The following is a 22293-nucleotide window of genomic DNA, read 5'->3' on the forward strand; positions in this document are numbered from 1 at the left end:
ATATATACATACACATATATACATATATATATATATACATACACATATATACACACATATATACATACATATACAGGGTGTCTTTGTTGATTTATCTCAACAGGTTCTGTTCTTAGTTGCATCTCCAGACTGAAAATATAGAAAATAGTTCAAAGCCTAATCAGAATCCTAAATGTATCCTATTGGTTTATAACCTTCTGTTATGGGAATGCATTCTGACAATCTCAGTTACATTAACCTTGAAAAAAAACTTGTATTTATGTAATTTTAAAAAGGAAAACTATAGGTTCACTAAAGGATATTTTACACTATACTTGGAGTTTATACGATAAACATCTGCTAAGATCAAATTTATCACAGGGGGAGATATGAAAAGCTCATATGAAAAGTCAGCAAGTCCTATGAAGAACAAAAGCTTATTTTCACTGTGTTTTTCTCATCTCATATAGGGATACAGAATATTGGATTTTGGTCAATATATCACGATATTTTACATCCTAATTGGCTGATAACTGGTACCTATTTTGTTTTAGTTTTTCAGCGCTTACAGAAATAATGCAGTTTTCTTTGTCCTTCTGTGTGCGGTCAGTGTGGTCACTTACAAACATCTGCACCACCTCTGCATCTCTCCACACTCCTGCTTTAGATGAGTGCATCTGTAAAGTAAGTTTTGTTTCATTACTGTTGTGAGCAAAGAACGCTGAATCTTAAAAAAAACAAAATTTATAAATTGATTTTGAAAAAAAAAAATACATTTGAAGGAATAAAATATAAAGAAAAAAATCAGAGAAAGCAGCAAAGTTCCCCGCAAAATCTTTTTCAAAATTTCATTTCCGGATTGTAACTTTATTAATTTCGATTTACAAAACATGTTCTTTGCTTGCAACAATAATAGAACAAAGTGAACTCCCCAGAGCACGTCACCCTCTGCCTTTCACCATCATGAACACAGATTATATTTTGACACCTTTGCTAGATCTGAAACTACACTTGAAACAGTTTTGCTGTGAGCCATCTAACAGGAATTTGAGTCACACCCCAACCTGCTCTATGATGAGTAATTTAATTAGTAAACTATGCATGAAAATGCATAAACTAAATAGGAATGGCCCCTTTTTCCATTTCCTTGAGTTTCAGAAAATGATACAAAATCAAACAGAACCAGTTGAACAGTTTTACATGTCAGCTGTTGTTTCAGCTCAACCTAAAAGACTTCTGACTTACACCTTGTTTTTTATTTTTAATTTTTTTCATTTTTTATTTATTTATTTTTCATTTATTTGGTCTGGAGTTGATAATGACTTGGTTATGAGATGTTATGGCACTAAAATACACAAATAATAGATGTTTTCATTGTTACCATAGCTAAAAATACGGATAATAATAGAGTGTATTTCTTAGGTCTGTGGGGAACAAGTTGATTTAAGGTTTATAATTAGAACTTATAAACACTGGTGGGTGTACGGTCCACAGAGTGATGTGAAACCACACTATGCTTTCTGGTTTCAAAACTGAAAGAGATGCAGGTTAATAAATCTGCTAACTATGAAATATATGAAGTATTGTTTTTTTTTCCCTTTGAACATTTTAACAGTCTCACTGAGAACCTGGAAAATCCAACTGCAAAGCTGAAATTAAATTTGGCATCCCTTAGACAAGAAACTTAGAAAACTACTTGACATTTTAACAACTGAATGATTTAATATCATTAAGTAAAAGGACGAACGAGTAGTTAACTTTTACAACCAATAAGTCATTCTTCAAAGGTAACATAGAATATATGAAATGATCTAACTGCAGGTTCTTTCCTGCTGCCAAAACAATTTAACAATATTTTGCAATTACAGTGATTTTATTTCTGATTTCTTTTTCAATAACTGTACAGTTATTAGGAATGGCAATAGATCGAATGAAATGTTTAGAATTTAAAGAAGTTGAAAATTTACTTGCATAATTGCATGCACTTGAAACTAATTAAGCAGTAAACATGTACATGGAGTCTCACATGTTAATATTTACACGTTAATTTTTTTTTTTTCCAGCGTTTTATTGTCATTACTACGGAAGAAGATTAGGGCCACTGAAAAAAAAAAAGTTAACACATTTTTAAATTTTATTTCACTTTAACATGGGAAAAAAAGTCAGAATTTTGACTTTAATCTCAGAATTCTGACCTTTTCTCAAAATTCTGACTTTAATCTCAGAATTCTGACAGCTAACAAACATGTTAGCATCAAGCCATAGCCATGTCTGTTTTAGAGACTAGCTCTCTTGTTTTAATGACCTTCTGCTCCTCCACTAATGAGGGGACCCCTCTGTTACGTAAAAAGTTGCCTAATTCCATCATTTTCTTCTGACATCTTTGTCAGTGAAGCTGAGTGCTCCCACATCTCTTCCTTCATGGTGCCCATCTACACTCACCGGCCACTTTATTAGGTACCCCATGCTAGTAACAGGTTGGACCCCCTTTTGCCTTCAGAACTGCCTCAATTCTTCGTGGCATAGATTCAACAAGGTGCTGGAAGCATTCCTCAGGGAGTTTGGTCCATATTGACATGATGGCATCACACAGTTGCCGCAGATTTGTCGGCTGCACATCCATGATGCGAATCTCCCGTTCCACCACATCCCAAAGATGCTCTATTGGATTGAGATCTGGTGACTGTGGAGGCCATTTGAGTACAGTGAACTCATTGTCATGTTCAAGAAACCAGTCTGAGATGATTCAAGCTTTATGACATGGCGCATTATCCTGCTGAAAGTAGCCATCAGAAGTTGGGTACATTGTGGTCATAAAGGGATGGACATGGTCAGCAACAATACTCAGGTAGGTTGTGGCATTGCAACGATGCTCAATTGGTACCAAGGGGCCCAAAGAGTGCCAAGAAAATATTCCCCACACCATGACACCACCAGCCTGAACCGTTGATACAAGGCAGGATGGATCCATGCTTTCATGTTGTAGACGCCAAATTCTGACCCTACCATCCGAATGTTGCAGCAGAAATCGAGACTCATCAGACCAGGCAACGTTTTTCCAATCTTCCATTGTCCAATCTCGATGAGCTTGTGCAAATTGTAGCCTCAGTTTCCTGTTCTTAGCTGAAAGGAGTGGCACCCGGTGTGGTCTTCTGCTGCTGTAGCCCATCTGTCTCAAAGTTGGACGTACTGTGCGTTCAGAGATGCTCTTCTGCCCACCTTGGTTGTAACGGGTGGTTATTTGAGTCACTGTTGCCCTTCTATCAGCTCGAACCAGTCTGGCCATTCTCCTCTGACCTCTGGCATCAAAAAGGCATTTCCGCCCACAGAACTGCCGCTCACTGGATGTTTTTTCTTTTTCGGACCATTCTCTGTAAACCCTAGAGATGGTTGTGCGTGTAAATCCCAGTAGATCAGCAGTTTCTGAAATACTCAGACCAGCCCTTCTGGCACCAACAATCATGCCACGTTCAAAGTCACTCAAATCACCTTTCTTCCCCATACTGATGCTCGGTTTGAACTGCAGGAGATTGTCTTGACCATGTCTACATGCCTAAATGCACTGAGTTGACGCCATGTGATTGGCTGCTTAGAAATTAAGTGTAAACGAGCAGTTGGACAGGTGTACCTAATAAAGCGGCCGGTGAGTGTACATTAAGATCCAAATTTCTGAGATTAAAGTCAGAATTCTGAGGAAAAAAATTCAGAATTCTGAGATTAAAGTCTGAATTCTGACTTTTTTCCCATATTGAAATGAAATAAAATTTTAAAATCAGTTAACTTTTTTTTTTCCAGTGGCCCTAATTCTCTTCCGTACATTACACTGTCAAAAGTAGAGCGCAACAAAATTCACTCTCTGCATTTAACCCATCCCCTTGGGGAGCAGCGGGCGGCCATTTGCGGCACCCGGGGGAGCAGTGTGGGTTAATGGTCTTTGCTCAGGGAGCCAGAGTGACAGTCAGTTTAATCGTCCAAATGAATAAAAAAGTATAACAGCCTCCTTTCAGCTAGCATATTGGACCAGCAGGAGACAGAAGGAAAGTTTTTCCAGTGTAGAAAAGAGAAAAGCATCAATGACCCTTTAAAGGATAACATCTAGAAATAGGGAATACATGGACTAATTAACCTCAGATTAAAAAGAAAAAAGAAATAGACTGAACAACTGCACTTACATGCCTGTCATATTTGAAGTTATTCAAAATAACCTAGAGATTCCTAACTGAAGAACAGTGGGAGAAGTGCTTTTGCATCCAGTCAACAGGTCAGTTTTTCCAAACACAATGGTCTCTGTTTTATTTTTAAATAAGCTGAGGAAGTACAGCTCCATCCAAATTCTGATATCCTGTAAACACTTCCACAAATTCTCCATGCTCGGCTCCATCAGATTTTAAAAGTAAATATTTCTGGATGTCATCAGCATAACAATAAATTATACATTGCTTTTTTCAATAAAGGCATCCTAGTGGAAGTAAGTAAAGATAAATAAAATAGAAGCTGAAATGGAGCCTTAAGATAATGTTGGGCATGGTTTGAAGATTACGTTTTGTACAATCTTTGTTTACTGTGAAAGCTTCAATGGTTTGTTGTTATGAATTCAGTTGATTTATATATGTAGAAAACCCTTAAATTTAGTGCAGTAGAGCACTTTTTTATTATTTGAGCTAAAGTATGTGTTTTTATGTAACCATAGGAATAACAAACTAAAAATTCACTTAGAGAAGCATCTGAAATAGTTTGGGTTACTTCTAATAATACCTATTGGCAAAAGGTATGAACAAATTACATCAGTAACTTCAGGTGTTTCTTCGAGTTTTGCACAAAATTATGATTTTATTGATTACTGGAGCATATCTATTTGTGTGTAGAATTATCTGATACAACTTCATTTCCAAGGGTATAACACTTTTGAGCATTAAGCAATACTGCTTTGCGGGCATTGCAGGCTCACAATGAAGCAAAATGACCCCCATTCCAAAGGGTTGAACCTGTTTTTCCGTTTCAATTTGCATGTTTTCTAAGCAAAAACAAGGCTTTGTTGGGCTACTGTATAAAACCTCAAACTTAAAGCTATTTCAAACATTTTGAATGAAAAAAGCTTTCTGGATGGGAAGCGAAACGTCTTCAAACTTGGAAACAAAGTCCAGTGGATTGTTTTTTTTTTTTTTTACTTTTTTGGAGCTGATACTATTGTTTACCCGATACAGTATCAGCACAAAATATGCATAATTTTGTAGTGAGATGTTGGAAAAGGCTTGATCCACTGATAGTAACTAAATAGAAGCGAACAAGAGTCAACAACTCTAGGTATGAGAACAACTGACGCATTTGGCATTAACTAGTTGGTTACGTAAACTTCAAAAAGAAATTGATCGTTTCTATCAGTTAGCTTTAATCTGAAAGTTTAGATGCAAACAGATATATTCCAATATCAGTTTTTGATATCTTGACATTGATTTCTGATGTCGATATTGATTAGGAAATCCCTACAATTGCGACTCATACCCAGACAGCAGTGTCTGACAGCATTGGTGAAAGATTTTGAAGGGGCAGTTTTTTTTGTTTGCTTTTTTTATGGGGGCAGGGGAATAGGAAAAATGGTGAATAATTCATAATTTAATAGATCAAGATGGCCAAAAGCGACTTATGACTATGGAGACGCTGATCTAGTAGAGGATAGTTGTGATCCTATCTTTGTACAGCCAGACATCCCAAGTCTCCCGGAAGTTCCGGGAGTCTCCCTGATATCGATAGTTGTTCACGGATGCCGTGAGTCGGATAAATTATCCCGGATTTTACACTCTGCGAGGCGGTGTTTTTTAATGGATTGAGAGCGGGCAGGCAATAAGTCGTGCATCATGTGCAGATTAGACCTACTTCGATTGCGCAGACAACAAGAGAGCGTGGGGTGTGAGGAGGAGGTTACTTGTGAAACCTGTGCAAAGTGATGCTCTGTTCAACCAGCGATCCAGGCGACTGGTTGATCAGAGAGCTGATTGGATCAGTCTGATAAGTTTCTCTGGTTACTCTCTGGCAGTCACCTAGTTACCACTCAAAGCTATGCATCCTGTGAAACGGCAGAGGTTGAATCCTCGAGGAAATTTACTAAAGTATATCCACGTCTAGTGAAGGGGAGGAACAGTGGCGGATCTAGATCAAATGTACCAGGGGGCCAGGAGGGGGGCAGCATGTTTTCATGGGGGCCCAGAAAAGCATGAAATAAAAAACAGGGCAAGGGATTCAAATATATTAAGAGAGCTGCATGAGGTGAAGTTTCTTTTCAATTAGGTTCAATAGAAATTCTGTTTCTTATGAGGTCAATATACATTTGTAATTTAGAAAGTTTACACATTTTTGACTTAATTTGAGTTAAAACTACTGTTTTCTAAAAAATTTGAATTAGAACTAAATTCATCTGTAAAAATTAGAGGATTTTTTTAAATGTGTTGTGAAAAACAAAACATTTAGCAGATTAAAACTGGGATCTTATCTCAATACCACTGAAGCTATCATCTTATTGCTTTTGAATAATTAGTAAAACAGAATTTATAAAGAAAAATAATGAAGTAGTTCCAAAGGATCTATCAGTAACCATGTCTGTTCCAGCGCATATCATCATTAGAATTTCTAGCCCCCGTTGGCCCCTGTCTAGAACCGTCCATGGTGAGGAATGATGACACCGTGGCGAGGTGCACTGTTTGATGAAGTCCATGAAAGACAGAAAGCACCTCCCTGAAATGAGTTTTTGGAACTTAGGATGTCTGTACAGCTAAAGCTAAATGGTACACCACCCTCGTTTTTATTATTAACTCTTTATAGAGAATCCAGGACAAGACCTTATTACCTTTGTAGTAATAAAAAAATATTGATATTTTGATGGCAAAATGAATGTCAATGCAATAACTAGAAACGCCAACTTTCCTGAATATATTAAGAAAAATAACAAAAGTGCTTCTATAAGAAATTCATGAAAAACACTCTGATAGTGAAAGAAACACATTTTCTTTGGTACAACATAACCTTAGAGGCATTAAAGCTTGAATCTTTTAGTTTATAAGCCTAAATATAATTGTTTACTAGGCTTATTAACTTTTTAACTTACCTTTTTAACTTTTCAATGAGCTTTTTTTCTTATTCACTTTTTTTTTAACTTAATTTACAGTAGGTAATTTATAATTCAAGGGCTCATATCATGAAAACTAGAAACATCTGTTTACTTTTCTTTGTTTCTCCTGGTTTTTAATTTTATTTGATCATTGGTTTTAGGTCTATGTCCCAAAAATGAAAAGGCTTTCGAGTAAGAACTACTAAGGCTGTGTCTAACTCCAGCAAATTTTCACTGTTTGATTAACCCATCTGTGATGTTTGTTTTTTCTCCTACAGATATTCACCTTCCTGCACCTTACAATACTTCTTTTCATTGGGTCGATGGTTTTCTTGTCAATGTGACCTGGTTTTGGAAGAGGCCCAAGGAGCTGCCAGAGGATTGTAAAGTCGAATATATGATACAGCGCAAGGATAACAAACCTGTAAATATTGCAGCTCTCTTGTCTCACTCTTTCCATTTGTCATTTTAAAAGATATGCATATGATTTCAAATTAAATGAATGTTCCACTGCTGAAAAAAGGATCTTATAAATATGAGATGGTTTCCATCTAAATACATGTCCTAAAGTTGGAGTTTAGGCCATTTAGTGTGATCCTATGCAACTAAAGTAAAACAATGCAATACATTTATTTATGCCCTTTTAAATATCCTTATCAGGAATTGCAATATATGCAATATATTTTCTTGTTTGTTAATACTTTCCTCAACAGAAAATAACATTCAGTTTTGTAATGAAAAGTTTTGTCTTGCTTGACAAAATCATCACAGCATTGCACATTTCTTTTATAATTCTTCAGTCATATATATCCTAAAGAGTTCAGATTGCCTATGTTTAATTTGGTTGAAAAGGGAGTTAACCTTCCTAAATGTTTGATTATGTAAATGGTTTACACCTCTGTTGGACTGAGATTTAATTCGATCATTTCAGCCCTCTTAAATCTTTTCCTTTGTCATTATTTTCACTGCACCTTTAAAAAACAAATTAGGTTTATAATTTCCAGCATTTTTATTTCATATTATTTTACCCAATATTCAGTCACATTTGATTCTTTAGATCTTTACTCAGTGTCAAAAAGATTTTCTGTCAGTCATAAAAACAGGTATTTCTTTCAAAACCTGTAAAATGACATTGGCGGGTTATATGAACTTCCACTGTAGTATTTCACAACAATACAACGTTTAGAATGGGAGGCTTTCACACTCACACATTGTTGATGGGGGTGGATGACGTAAGCCTTTTACACTTGACTACAAGCACCAGAAGAGCACAATGTTAGAGGTTATCAACCCTTGAGCAAAAATTAACTTAATAACCTTCTTAAACAGTATTCTATTACTGTATGGTTAAGAAAGGTAAAGGTAAAGAGATGCCCACATAAAAGCAACAATGGATGTCTAAATGCGGTTAAAAGTGGTTACAGTTTGTTCTTTCCTTTTCCTCACTTTCACAACACTCTTTTTAGAGTTTTCTAGTATTAAATATATATTTTTAAGGTTAAATAAAGTTTGAGGATTGAGGACTTCAAATAAGACTTTAAAATCCTTAGACTTGTCCTAAGACTTAGCTCAATCTAATGGCGTTGTAACTTAATTATAAATGACAGACTGGTGCCTCCCCTTCAGGCTTTTGAGACCTACTAGAAAAGCAGCGTGGCATTCTGTTCTTTCTGAATGCTGGGGACATATCAACCTGTGTCGCCTTTGTCAAATCAACTTCTATAAACAATGAAACACAAGGAACATTTGTCTGAAAACAGAGCTGAAACACGCCGCTGCTCTAAAGCAACTTAACTGTTCCGTCTGAGCTCATCCAGTGTACGTAGGCTAACAGACAAACTAACTGTCTCTGCCAGGGGGACAGACTATTTCCTGGACTGCACTGTCTTTTCTAACATAACACAAAAATAAACATCAGTGTTATAATAGATTAACTCACCTGTCCAGCAGAAAGCGTGTACCCTCCATGTCCTTCTTAAAGGGGAACACCGTTTTTTTTGGGTTTTTTACATGATGGGCCCTTGATTTTACATTATTACATCATCTTCTACTCACCCATATTAGTTTTGTGTCATTTGGAGCTGTTCCGAACATATTTGGTTTTGTTATATCCAGGTAACGTCTTCCTATGGGCAACGAGTTGAAGGCACAAATTAAACTGTTCATAATTTATTCTTTATGGTACGCCAGCATTCATTACATGTAGGCGAATCACTGTCCCCCAGACATCCACGGTTATATTCTCTTATATTTATATTTTTTTAAAACAAAGCGGCGAGTGTATGACGTCATCCACGTGCCCCGGCTACCATTCATTCATACTGTCCGCTGAACTGCTGCTAGTTTTACTTACATGCCTGGAAGATGTCTAGTGCTACTACCACAGATGATCTCGCTCTCTAAATGGAATTGAATGATTCGGATTAGCTAGCCGAATGAATAGAAGGGGTAGAGCGTAGCCGCCTGTGGCCCGGGCTGCCTGTCACAACTCCAGTCCGGTGCACGGATGACGTCATACACACTCCGCTTTGTATTTAAAAAATATAAATATAAAAAAATATATTCGTGGATGTCTGGGGGACAGTGATTTGCCTACATGTTACGAATACTGGTCTACCATAAATGATAAATTATGAACAGTTTAGCTTGTGCCTTCAAGTCATTGCCCATAGGAAGACGTTACTTGGATATAACAAAACGGAATATCTTTGGAACAGCTCCAAATGACACAAAACTAATATGGGCGAGTAGAAGATGATGTAATAACGTAAAATCAAGGGGCCAATGTAAAAGAACCGGTGTTCCCCTTTAAAGCCCCGTTCCCTCACAAACCAATCCACCCTGTAAAAGCTGCACAGATGTAAACTCTTGTTTTCTTCTGGTTGTTACTTCTTTTCCTTTTTTTGGTTTGTTTCTCTTGCCTCTCATTGGACAAAGCTTGTATATGGTCCTCAATTGACACAGAAAGCGGAAGGTCAAATAATCCAGGGTGGTGTTTTCTTGTTTAAACCTCCTCAGCCATCGGCAACACATTTTCAGATACAGGTAAAACAAAAAAAACGGAAAAGTTTCTCCCCCATTTTTGCCTATTCTGATCAAAAATGGTGATGCTACATGGCTTCTCCCATTGGCCCACTATGTATTTAGATACGTACTATTTGTAAACTAAAACAACAATTTAGTTTTTCGTGTTATGTTGTTAGACTTTGCAGAATATGTTTTAAAGGAAAGGCAAGTTAATTTGTATAAGTAGGCAGATAGTAAGACAAGTATCAAACAGTTGGCGCACGAACTTAAACTAATAATACCTCAGTTATAACTTTAACATTCAAAGTTAGCAATAAGTGGGTAACTTAGGTTTTTAGAACTTTCACAGTTTTCTGGGAGTTTGCTCAGATAAGTTAAGTATAGCAACTAAATCCTGTTCCTCCATGTTTGGTTCTGGTTGTTCATAGTAGGCTGGAACCAGAAGACCTGACTGGTCTGGGAAGTTGATACACTGACAACAAACTTGTTATGTATTGAGGTGCTGATCTATTCAATGATTTATAGACTAACAGAATGATTTTGAAGTCCATTCTTTGAGCTACAAGGAGCCAGTGGAAGGACTTCAGAAGCGGGCTGATGTGCTCTATCTTACTTCTAGTGAGAACAGCAGCATTTTGGATCAGCTGCAGCTGCTTAAAGGACTTTTTAGGAGAACCTATCATGACACAGTTGAAGTAATCAATTCTTTTAAAAATAAAAGCATAAGTTTTTCCACATCACTCTTGGACAACAGTCCTTTAATCCTTGTGTTCTTCTGGTGATAAAACGCTGACTTAGTAACTGCTTTTATTAGCCTCTGAAGGTTCAGGTCTAAATCCATCATGACACCAAGTTTTAAAGCAATACTTGAATTTTGGTAATAAAATGCCAACATTGTTACACCCTGTCTTTTTAACAACAAAAAATGTAATTGAATGCTCAAGCTGAAACAGTCCTTGGCATCATATTTCTCGTCTGACATATTTTATATTTAGTCAATGCAATTATACTTAGAAAGTAAGCATTAATTTGTGATTTACAAATTATTTAAGCATTATTTTGTTTATCAGGAAAATTAAAGTGTTATTCCTTTGCTACAGCTTGTAGAGTTAAAACCCTCCAATTTAGTTAATACATCTAAGCTGAAGCTGTAATTAAGAAATAAAAACAACAATACGTTCTTTAATCTGCAGTATGTGGCCTGATTAATTCTGTTTTCTTTCAGGGTGCTGCAACACATCTAAAGCATTACACAGACTACTTCCTGAGTAAAGATTTGATATCCAGCAGTTCAGAGCTCAGCATTCATGCATTCGCTGAATGCCCAGGTCGGAAGCTTGAAAGCAAGCCTGTAAAAGTAGAGATCCGTGCACCAAAAGAACATGGTAAAGATGAGGAGGACGCTGCATACTCTATAAAAGCAGTGGCTCAACTCAGCCTGTATTTACACTATTAGGCTTTTAAATCAGATGTACATCATCAAACTATTTCTGTTCTCTCCTGTTTGTGCCGAGCAGCTGAGCTGGTGAAGGACTTCAAATGTTTTTTCCTGCGCAGCAGTTTTAATTGTTCCTGGATTCCAATTGACCAATCACCGAGTCCGACTGTGTCTTACAGGTAAGAATCAGTTTGTTTATTATTCTCAACAATGTCTGTTTTTTACAAAATAAAAAAAATAAATTAAAAAACTTAAAAGAAAGAATTCAAATGTCCAAAGAGATAGTGTGGTATTCTTCATGTTTATGAACCTTGTTAATATTGAATGTACAGTTTTATTTACAGTAACTTTTTTTGTTACAGAGTAAGGTCTCCATCTAGTGGCTGTTAAGGAACTTGCATTTGCATTTTTTAGGTGAAGCAGAAGGAACTTTGTTCACCCCTCAGCTATTCCTGTTGTTGTTTCAGGGTTCCAGGGCAAGAGGAGGAGCACATAAAAACATTAACGAAGTGTAAAGGGTCTTCCAAAGAAAAAGAGAGGAATGTTTGTGAAGTCAAAGTTAAAGGCAGTCAAGACCCCCTTATTCTTGTGGAGAGTGAGAAGAGAATGAACACCTTTAGACCTCAATATGGTCGGTTGTCTTTGGCTACTTATTTAATTATTTAACTGCATCGTGCCCAGTATGGCTCTTTGATATTCATATATATATATATATATATATATATATTTTTATGTTTCAGCAATACCGGTGCCAAATGTCACAGTGCAGGAGAATGGGCAGAATCTCCAACTGACATGGGAGATTCCAAGTATTGGATGTGATTGGAACTGCTTTATCTGGTACAAAGAATGTGGAGAGGAAATGGTAAGTTTCCATGTCAACGCTCAAATGTTCAAATTTAAAAAAGTTGTGTCACAAAAGTGACTCTAAAAAGGTGGATCTAGGTTTAGTTTGGGGCAGATTCATGACAAGAGCTGGTTTTTGAAAAAAAAAATTTTTGTTTAAAAAGATACAATTTTCAGCCCATCAACCAAAAAAAAAACAACAACTGTTTTTTCATGTGGATAGTAAATTGGGGAGTGAGTTAATTTAGGTTTATTTGTATAATTCACAACCCAGCTCATCTCAAGACACCTTGCAGCGATAAATCAAACAGATCATAGATAGACTAGTTAGCAGCTTTTTATTGATGGAAAACAAACTCTGTAGGATTCGCCCGGCTTGTATGAGCATTAAGTGACACTGGTCAGTTGATTGCATTGCATTCTTGACTCTGTAAATGGTAAAAGTCCTGTATTTGTAGAGCTCTTTTTCAAGTCAGAAGTCTTGACCAAAGCACTTTACACTACAATCAGTCATTCACCCATTCACGCACATACTCACAAACTTATGGTGGCAAATGACATTGTAGCAGCAGCTACCCTGGGACTCACTGACAGAAGCAAGACTGCCGTACACTGGTGCCACCTGGCCCCCTGACCACCATCAGTAGGAAATGCAGATGAAATTTGTTGCCCGAGGACACAATGAAACTGAAAGCATAAACTTCTAGCAATTCTTCACACTGAGCATGCATTTGGGCGACTCTCTTTGTATCAACTAAATCAGGACAGACAGCAGGAAAGAAGTTTATTGGCTAACCGAGGTGCTCCTTTAAGTAAGACAGTGACCAAAGGCCGGTACTAATCTGGCAGATGTCTATTTTCAATCCCAAGGAGTCGGTTTAGAGGTATGGTGAGAACTATTTAGCTTAAGGTTCTGGTTAGGAATATACTTGTAAGGGTAAGTGTTGGGGACAATGTCAGGGCCAAGCATAAATGTAGTAAGTACAATGAATTTCAGTCAATATAAAGTGTTTATATGGATAAAACACTAACTTGAGTACATTTTTGTGTGCGTGTTTATTACAAACCTGAGATAACATGCTAATACACTTACATTAAAAAGAACACAAAAGCTAGTTAAAGGTGTGTGTATCGCTTTGCTCAACTAACATGCATTCTATTTGTTACACATTTACAGTAATGTAATGTAAGTAGGCAAGTAAAAATGTTTTTTTTTTGTTTCAGCATCACCGTGAGTATAAGTTCAATGAAAAGTGGACTGTGGATGATATTCCATACAACAAATGCTGTGAATACGAGTTTCATTACAAACTGGCTACTGATATATACTGCAGGAACATAACAAGCGAAAACAGCGTATTTAAATATGGTAAATATCCACTTTTACTTACTTACTTACTTACACCGTCATGGAATAACCTTGTTCTTGTGTAATTTTTTTCTTTAGAAAAGGACATTTTGGGTTATCTACTGCGTAATAACTGTGTAATTTCTCAATGTTATTGGCAAGTTCAATATTTGTAGTTCCAGCAGAGATTAAGTTTATTGGAGATTCTCAGCAGGATTGAAAATACTACATTATAGTTGCCTGGCATGTGCTTCATACGTATTTAAACTGTGCTGCACATTTCTAACAGATAGAAATAAAATGCAAATATGCATGCAGCCAATGTATCTTGTCTTTGAATCAAGCCCTTTCTGTTTCATAGCTCATGGCACATTTGAAACGAGTGTGTTTTAAAAGTGAAGGATCAAGTACACAGAGTCCTTAAATTTTAGCAGATAATACTGTTACTGTAATACGTAAAGCTAAAGGCATGGCTAGCAGCAGCGGGTCAAGTCTGGTCTCCCAGGAGAGTTTAAGGCATGGATAAACCAGTATGGCATCCTGCCAAGACTTCTGTGGCCACTACTGATTTATGAAGTTCCAGTGACCATGGTGGAGGGCTTTGAACGCAATGTCAGCCAATATCTACGTAGATGGCTGGGTCTGCCAAAGAGCCTCAACAGCATTGCTTTTTATGGGCACTCCAACAAGCTGCAGCATCCTTTGACTGGCGTGACGGAGGAGTTTAAAGTCACCAGAGCAAGGGAGATGTTGCTTTACAGAGACTTTGCTGACCCCAGAGTCTCTTCTGCCGGGATCACAGTCAGAATTAAAAGGAAATGGCGAGCACAACAGGCAGTCAACCAAGCAGAAGCGAGACTGAGACATAGCGTCACAAAGCCACGCTACGACCAAGCCCGAGGACAAGAGCGACGACAGATGTTACAGGGAGAGATTTGTGCAGTGGTGGACGAGGAACACCAAAGTAGGACGGTGAAAGTGCGCCAGCCGGGAGCCTGGACCAATTGGGACCAGGCATCTGCCCAGAAGATCACCTGGACAGAATTATGGAAGTATGATCCAGCAAGACTTAAGTTCCTGATCCAGTCAGTGTATGATGTCCTTCCAAGTCCATCTAACCTTAATACCTGGGGCCTTGCAGAAGCACCAACATGCCCACTGTGCCCGGCTCATGATTCCCTGGAGCACATCCTAAACTGCTGCTCTAAAGCACTGGGAGAGAGAAGGTACAAGTGGCGCCATAACCACGTGTTGAAGGCAGTAGCAGACACCATCTGCATTGGAATCCAGGAGTCAAAGCACCAGTCTCCGTTGAGGCACAATATCTTCTTTGTCAGGGCAGGGGAGAAACCTGAGAGAGCAGATAAAGGCACAACTGGAGTGCTAGCCATGGCTCGGGATTGGCAGTTGCATGTGGACCTCGGAGGGCAGTTAAAGTTCCCAGAGCACATTACAAGAACGTCACTGAGGCCAGATCTGGTCTTAACATCTAACTCGACAAAGCAAGTTGTTTTACTGGAGCTTAAGGTCCCCTGGGAAGACAGGATGGAGGAGGCTCAATAAAGGAAGAAGGTGAAATGTCTTGAGCTGATTGAGGCATACAATCGCCGTGGATGGAGGGCCCGCTGTGAGCCAATAGAAGTGGGCTGCAGAGGTTTCCTCACTCAGACCGTGCATCGGGCATGCAGGGTTGCTTGACACAAGTGCCACCAGAAACATCAGTGAGGCAGCTGAAAGAGCCTCAAGGTGGCTGTGGATCAAGAGGGGAGACGCATGGAGTAGCGCACTGCTTGAACACAAACTGGGGCCTGATCAACCCCAGGTGGGTCGCCCAGATGAGGGCATCTGAAGATCATAGACCCGAAACACCCTATGACCCTGGGTCCTTCACTGATGATGTGTTCAAGCTGCACCGGCTAGGGGTTTCAAAATCTAAAGTTTGTTGAAAGAGAAAAATCTGAGGTGAGGTTAAGGCAAACAAGCTTGTCAGATGGACAAGCTGAAAGCCATTGGGATATAGGGTATGTAGGTTGTGTGCGCTAACCACTGCACCACCAAAGCACACTCAACCATTGGGATTTCTGAACTATTACCCCCTATAGTGCTGCTGTACAACTGACAACCTCTTACAGTGATAAGATGCCACTGATCTGGTGGATTGATGCAGCCAGGAGGCTAAAAGAACCAATTCACTTGGGTTTTGTTTGACAGAACAGAACAGCTCAAAACTGTAATTTTAGTCTTGCTATGTGGTAGACAGTCAGTCTCAACCAACACAGTATGATGTAGCCCACTGATCTTGACCTTTTCATATATATAAATGCATACAGTGGGAGACATTTCAGACCATATCAGTCCTATAAAGTAAAACACTAAAACAAGAATAAAAAAAAGTGCTCCATTCCAGACACTATAGGTTTTCACCAGCAAGAACAGTTTATGTTGACACAACTTAAAAAACAAAAAAATGTGAGTATGAAGGGTTGGCACCTGATAGCCAAATAAGTTTACACTTTCAGTGTTACATATAAAGAAAGACAACAACCCTTGAGATTCTAGATGGAGGCATACTGAACATGACTGACCACATTTCAAAAGAGATTTGACAAAAGAGAAAGCTACACGTCAGCACAAACACTCTGTACCAACTGCCAGCATGGTGGTGTGTGTGTTGCAATGGCCCAGACCTCATCCTGATTGTAATGCTTTGACAAGACCCTAAAACAGCCGTTACATAATCAAATACCCAAAAACAGAAAAGAAAAAAAAAACTGTCAATGAAATTGGGACCGAATTCACTTGCAGTTACAGTATGTAAGAAATTAACATGATTTTTTTTTTTAATAAAATGAACAGAGTAGTAACAGTTGAGGAAGTGTTCTTCAGAGGTTTGACATGCACATACTTGCATTTGCTTTTCTTTTGTTATCATTCCATGCAAATCATTCAGTGGAATTTACTGCAACTGGATGAAGTATGAAGCAATCATGTCTGTTTAAAGTCTGCCTAAGAAAGGTGGACTGCTGCTGTGGATACTGCTGTTTATTCTTGAGCTAAAACTTTTTTAGGGGTTAGAATTTTTAGAGCAAAATGCCAAACTTGTTTTTTTTTTTTTTTTATTAAAACGAATTTGCTTCCTTTTTCTTGCAGGTACTACAAAAACCTGCTTCGATGCAACCAAGTTGGTGACTATCATCATCCCAATCATCGTGTGCTTCTGTGTCGCACTGTCCTTCTACTGCTTCAAGAAGTATGTGTGTCCACATCCCTCTCTACCAGTTCTGGTCATGTCTGTTACAGAAGGACTATTGCATAATAGTTGTGAAGAGAAAATCATCTAGAATTGCTAGTATCAAAAACCACTACCACATAGGGGAACATGGTTAGGAATCGATGATGCAAAGAAGAAAACCGGAAACAGCCTCTTAAAAGAGCTGTCTTCGCTGCACTTTTCTGGGGAACTGCCATACATTAGGAAATCATTATTAAATTTATAAACAACAAACAATATGCATCAGAAGACATTTTTCAGTTCAGAGGAAGTCTGCAGGAAAAATATATTTGCAGGACACACATTTCGTTATTATTTTATGGGAATTTCAAAGAATAAATCAACGTGTGCTCACAGGATGAAGTCCTTCTGTGAATTTGTCTCTGTGGACGTCCTTATAAACAATACTCGGGAGGAGGGGGATGACATCTCCCTTCTTAAAAAAAAATCTTAAAAATCATCCCCCTTCTTAAATGACCATCCCCCCCTACCATCCTCTGTGACATTTTATTACTGATTGTATAAAATTTATACTATATATTAACAGTAATGGCAATAATATTGCCCTTTCAGCATTCGGCAGGCTGTGGGCTTTTTATGTAGCCTGAGCAAAATAAATCAAATCAAAGAAGTGGCCAACTGTGACTATGAAGCTGATCCCAGTGGGATATTTGTCTACTGCATTGGTCCCTAACCATGTAGGGGCAGTGATAGCCATGCCAGTCCAGGGACTCACTACAGTTCCACTGTAAGGTGCCTTGGTCAAGGGCATATTGCTTTGGGTTAATAGGTCATTATGAATATTAATTAGGCTATGTATGCTTCCAAAAATAGAAAAAAAAAAAAAAAAAAATTTCCACCATCACCCTTCTTTTTTTTTTTACAACTAGACCACTGCTTATAAATTATGTGAGGCCTCTGTCTGTGTGTGTTTTTTTTTTTTTTAAAGAACTAGTTAACAAAGAACTTAATGAGAAACAGTAAGTTTAAAATAGATTTTGTTTCTAAAGCAATATTCCAATAAAATCTCTCTGAATATGGACTGAAAATCAGCTAAAAATGGACCAACTACCACAGAGGGCCACCAGGAATATCAGAGACATTCATATTGAACCCTTTTAAAATGATGAATTAGATCAGAGGTCTTCAACAGAGGGTCCGTGACTCCTAGGGGGTCCACAGAGGTACTGCATGGGGGTCGCGAAAGTTTTAAATGATTAGACTTTTTTTTTTTTATATATTCCCACCTGCAATTTTTTTCCACTAATTAGAATGTCTTTAAATACATTCTAAGATTAATTCAACACACTGTAGTAAACAGATAATGGAGGCAGAAGATGCCTTTCAGTCATCAATGCACACATTCAGCGACACACAGGAGCTCTTTCAAGCGGGGCACCGTTTCATTCACAACACCTGTCCCATCAACCAGGAATCAGAATCAGAATCCCAGGGTGAAATTACTTTTGTTACATTACTCCATCTGTAATAGAGTGACTATAGGACCAGTGCCCGCTCCATCAGTTTGAGTGTCCTTGACTAGGAAAATGTTGAAGACCCCTGAATTAGATCATTTAATATAATTTTTAAGAGAGGAAGAGAGGAAAGGAATCCTACAGATTTTTAAAAGCTCTGTAGTCTTTTGCTTCGTTATTTTTGGGATCACCGGCGGAAATGTTTCGGAACGCCTTGTCTCCTTCAAGCATCTGTAATCTTGGCTTTGAGGCTCACTTAATATACATAAAAATCTGCTGTTTCCCTTTTTCGTGTGTGTTTTTCTTTAGTTATGTGCCCCCATCCCATGTAAAAACACCGGCCCCACCCTGGCCCCCTTGGTAAATTTGTTCTAGAACATCCACTCCTGAGTTAGAAAAAATTATATGACAGACTAAAGTTAGTGTTTCATGAAGGAGCAGAGAAAATGATTGTTATTTTAGACCACAGTTGAACTTTTTGATGACATTTAAAATGCTATTTGTGTTAAAAAAACAAAAAACAAAACCCTGAACACTATATAGAAACAACACAGAGGCAATGAGACGTTAAATGTAGCTCAGTTCAGTGCAAACCTGGTAGATTGTTAGAGGCTGAAAAGGATTTGAGACTGAAGAAAACCAGGATGATCAAAAATGTGGAGCCAGAGCTACACTTTTTATAGAACTTACTAGAACAGCTCATTTCAGGACTGAAATCCATTTAAGCATCTGTGGCTCGATTAAAAGAAAAAAGCAAACAATCTACTGTATATTTTGGATACAGTTTTTAAAAATCCTTTTGAAAGTGTTTGAACTTTGTGCACGTGGTTTGGACAGTTAGGCGTGAAGGATAAAAACAGACTGTTTAGAATCGCTCAAGCGATTATTGGCATTAGTAAAGGAATCTGGCAGAGGGCTGTAAAAACTCTTTCTGCTGTATTGTTGCTCGACTATAATGTAGATATCATGTACCATTATGTGTTTAGGATTATATTATGCTGTCTTATTCAATGTGAATTTTCCCCTTGTGTTTTAAAAACATGAAAAAAAGATGTTAAATGTTTTTCTTATTACTACCATGTGAAACGAGAGACTAATTTACTGACACGTGTTTATTTTATTTTCTTTGCAGACATGAACATATTTTTAGGCCCGGACTGGAGCGGTCTGTAATAAAGGATTGGTTTAACATTAACAGGGAAACTAAGGTGGGTTTTTTTCCCGCTTAATAATATAAAAACATCCGTATTTATTTCAGTTTCTCTCCATTTCCGCAAATGCTTTGACACTCTTTCTTTATTTTATTCCAGAATCCAAGTGATGTGGTGTACACACCAAACACGGAGATGATTGATCCTTCTACGCCACTCGTGATTGTAAAGAATGTTCAGCCAAAATAATCCCGACCCATTTCTGAACACAGTGGACTATGCGCAGAGCAGCTGGACTTTATTGCTGTGCTGTCAGTCTTTGCAGCCATATTGATGTATATGAAAAGGGTTAACGGTGGAGGATGTTCTGTCATATCAGTGCACTGAGTTCGCAGGGATTTAAACCATAGCTGAAAAAAGAAACCTTTTCACCTCAATTAATGGCTATTCAGGTGGTACTTTTGTACATATTTTTTTACATAAATCTATTAACTTTCATTTCAAGCACCACAACCTGGGTCCCGCCGGAACTATACCATGACCTCCACCCTGTTTTCTACTGATGACCTTAGATTGTCAATTTGTACCAACCTTGAACTGTTTACATACTAGCAACAAAAACATGTAGAGTTGGATTCATTGCTGTATAAAATACACTAAACGCTTATAGCTTCTGTAAAAAAGGTGAAGGAAGACAATATTTCCTTAAGGTTTTTTTTTTTTTTTTTCATTCCTCACCCTACTCAAGAGTTGCCTCCTGCCCGTCATTCTTTTACCAAGACTGTGTCTGAGCAAACTGCAGAAATAAAAATGAAGGATGATGCATCACCTCTTCGAAAAGTGAACTGGAAAGTTTTATCTCTTTGGAAGGAAGAAGCGGCTAAAGAGGTTGCCACAGAAAGTTGGTTCCTCTCTGTTGCGTGACTGCAGTTGCTGATCAAGTGCGCTGCGGACTGCATGAGACAATTCAGATTCTCTGAAGCTGATTATGGGGAAGAAAAAAAAAGTCCAGTCATAGAGTAGGCATTGTATGGAGAGTAAGATAACGTGAGTGGTGTAAAAGAAAATAATTGATCTTCTGTTCTTACAGGAAGCTCTTACTTGCTGCTGTGTCTCAGTTGTTTCAGCCTCTAGACAAGGCTGTGTGCTTGGGTTTAATGGCTGAAGGTAGCTGATGGTATGAGAGTATCCGGTTTGGCACTACTTCTCTTTGATGAAATACTAAATATGAAAGAGAAGCTTAAAACACATTATTTCCTCTTTCGATCCACTGTTCAGAGTCAATGTGTTCAATGAACCCCACAAACTCTGCTTTATGCCTCTGGCTCTGGTGATTTTTCTGTATACTTTATATGGAAATGAGGTTTTTTTTATTACCAAAACAGTTTACAGAAAATCTTAACTGCCTTTTTAGGATGTATTTCATAGCATGTTCTCAGGAGAGGGGAAAAAAACCCTGCAGATGTCTGAGGAAACATTGAAACTGTTGATAACTTGGGGTTTATCTGCTGCTTTTGTCTGTCTGTATCATGTTTACCAGTCAATGCAAAGAAATCCAAAAATCTCCATGTGCATTCATTTTTTTTTGTCCTCTAAAGTTAACTGGCCCTGGTCTCTCTGTTGATCTGTTTGGCTTTTTACTGCCTAACAACACAGAGAGACAGATAATGTAAACAGATGGAAAACAGGCATGAATTGTTTGTTAAACAGATGTACAGAAGTTTTATGATCCAGCAGGAGGACGTTGCTGTTGAACCTTTCTTTCTGTAGCTCTATATTTATATGCTCCTTGTTTTAACCACTGATTTGTAAAGTTCGTAATAGACCAAGGGTTATTTATTATGAAATTATATTTTTCAGTAATTATCTTTAATTCAGTGCTGTTTAATTAGCAAATTCAATTCACAACATGTGTCATCTCAAGGCATTTTACAGAGACAATTCAATCAAATCATACAGTCAGATTCTAAGGGAATCCAGCTGATTGCATCCTTTTATTGTCCAGCAGAGCCAGATTCAATGTGAACGTCTTTCTCTGCCAAAAATCACTAGTTTTTTCTTAAATTATAACTATAACCAATAAGTCAAACAGCTTACAAAATTGGGAATCCTAGTAATGTCCCCATTGAGCCGTGCCTACTCTGCAACCCTACTAATCACCATTACAATAAAAAAAGACTGTTTTGGACTGTCCTTTATGTTTGGTGACATATTGTTATAATTGGATTTTCATTATAATTCAGTATATTATATAATATTATTATTTTTTTAAATCAGAGGAATCATCCAAAACAGTTTCAGCAGCTAATATTAACTTGAAACTGCAGAGAGATATGCTGCTAAATGTTGCAAAGTTTTATGCAAGATTGAACTTGTGTCCCCATTGTACCAGAAGAGCTTGTTTCCACTTGTCTTGATAAATGTAGACTACAACTTTTCACTTCCAATTAGACCGCATGACATCCAGGCAGTGGTGCCTCCAGAAATGTTTAATAGGGGTGGCCAGATGGGGTCACTAAAAATCTTGAGGTGGCACACTGAAACTAAAAGCCATAATTTCAGGGTTTGAATCTACTATTGTGGTAAACCTGCCTGTAGAAATCAAAGACTTAAGTAAAAACCTACTCATATCTTGGTTTGTCGTGTGATTTTTAAT

At 37.8% G+C, this 22293-nt stretch overlaps 1 protein-coding gene across 1 annotated transcript in view; it reads left to right on the top strand.

Annotated features, from left to right (window-relative positions):
- LOC107099658 overlaps positions 1-21135 on the top strand; it is a 25366-nt gene extending 4231 nt beyond the window's left edge. The window contains exons 2-10 of the mRNA XM_015397874.1: positions 7360-7505; positions 11334-11493; positions 11626-11725; positions 12014-12177; positions 12287-12411; positions 13617-13761; positions 16891-16990; positions 19619-19694; positions 19797-21135. Of these exons, the coding sequence (XP_015253360.1) occupies positions 7360-7505; positions 11334-11493; positions 11626-11725; positions 12014-12177; positions 12287-12411; positions 13617-13761; positions 16891-16990; positions 19619-19694; positions 19797-19886 (1106 nt within the window). The 3' untranslated portion in view covers positions 19887-21135. The remainder of the gene's footprint in view (positions 1-7359; positions 7506-11333; positions 11494-11625; positions 11726-12013; positions 12178-12286; positions 12412-13616; positions 13762-16890; positions 16991-19618; positions 19695-19796) is intronic.
- The last annotated feature ends 1158 nt before the right edge of the window (positions 21136-22293 follow it).

The sequence above is a fragment of the Cyprinodon variegatus genome, unplaced genomic scaffold (assembly GCF_000732505.1).
Source record: "Cyprinodon variegatus isolate N-32 unplaced genomic scaffold, C_variegatus-1.0 Scaffold894, whole genome shotgun sequence".
NCBI classification, from domain to species: Eukaryota; Metazoa; Chordata; class Actinopteri; order Cyprinodontiformes; family Cyprinodontidae; genus Cyprinodon; species Cyprinodon variegatus.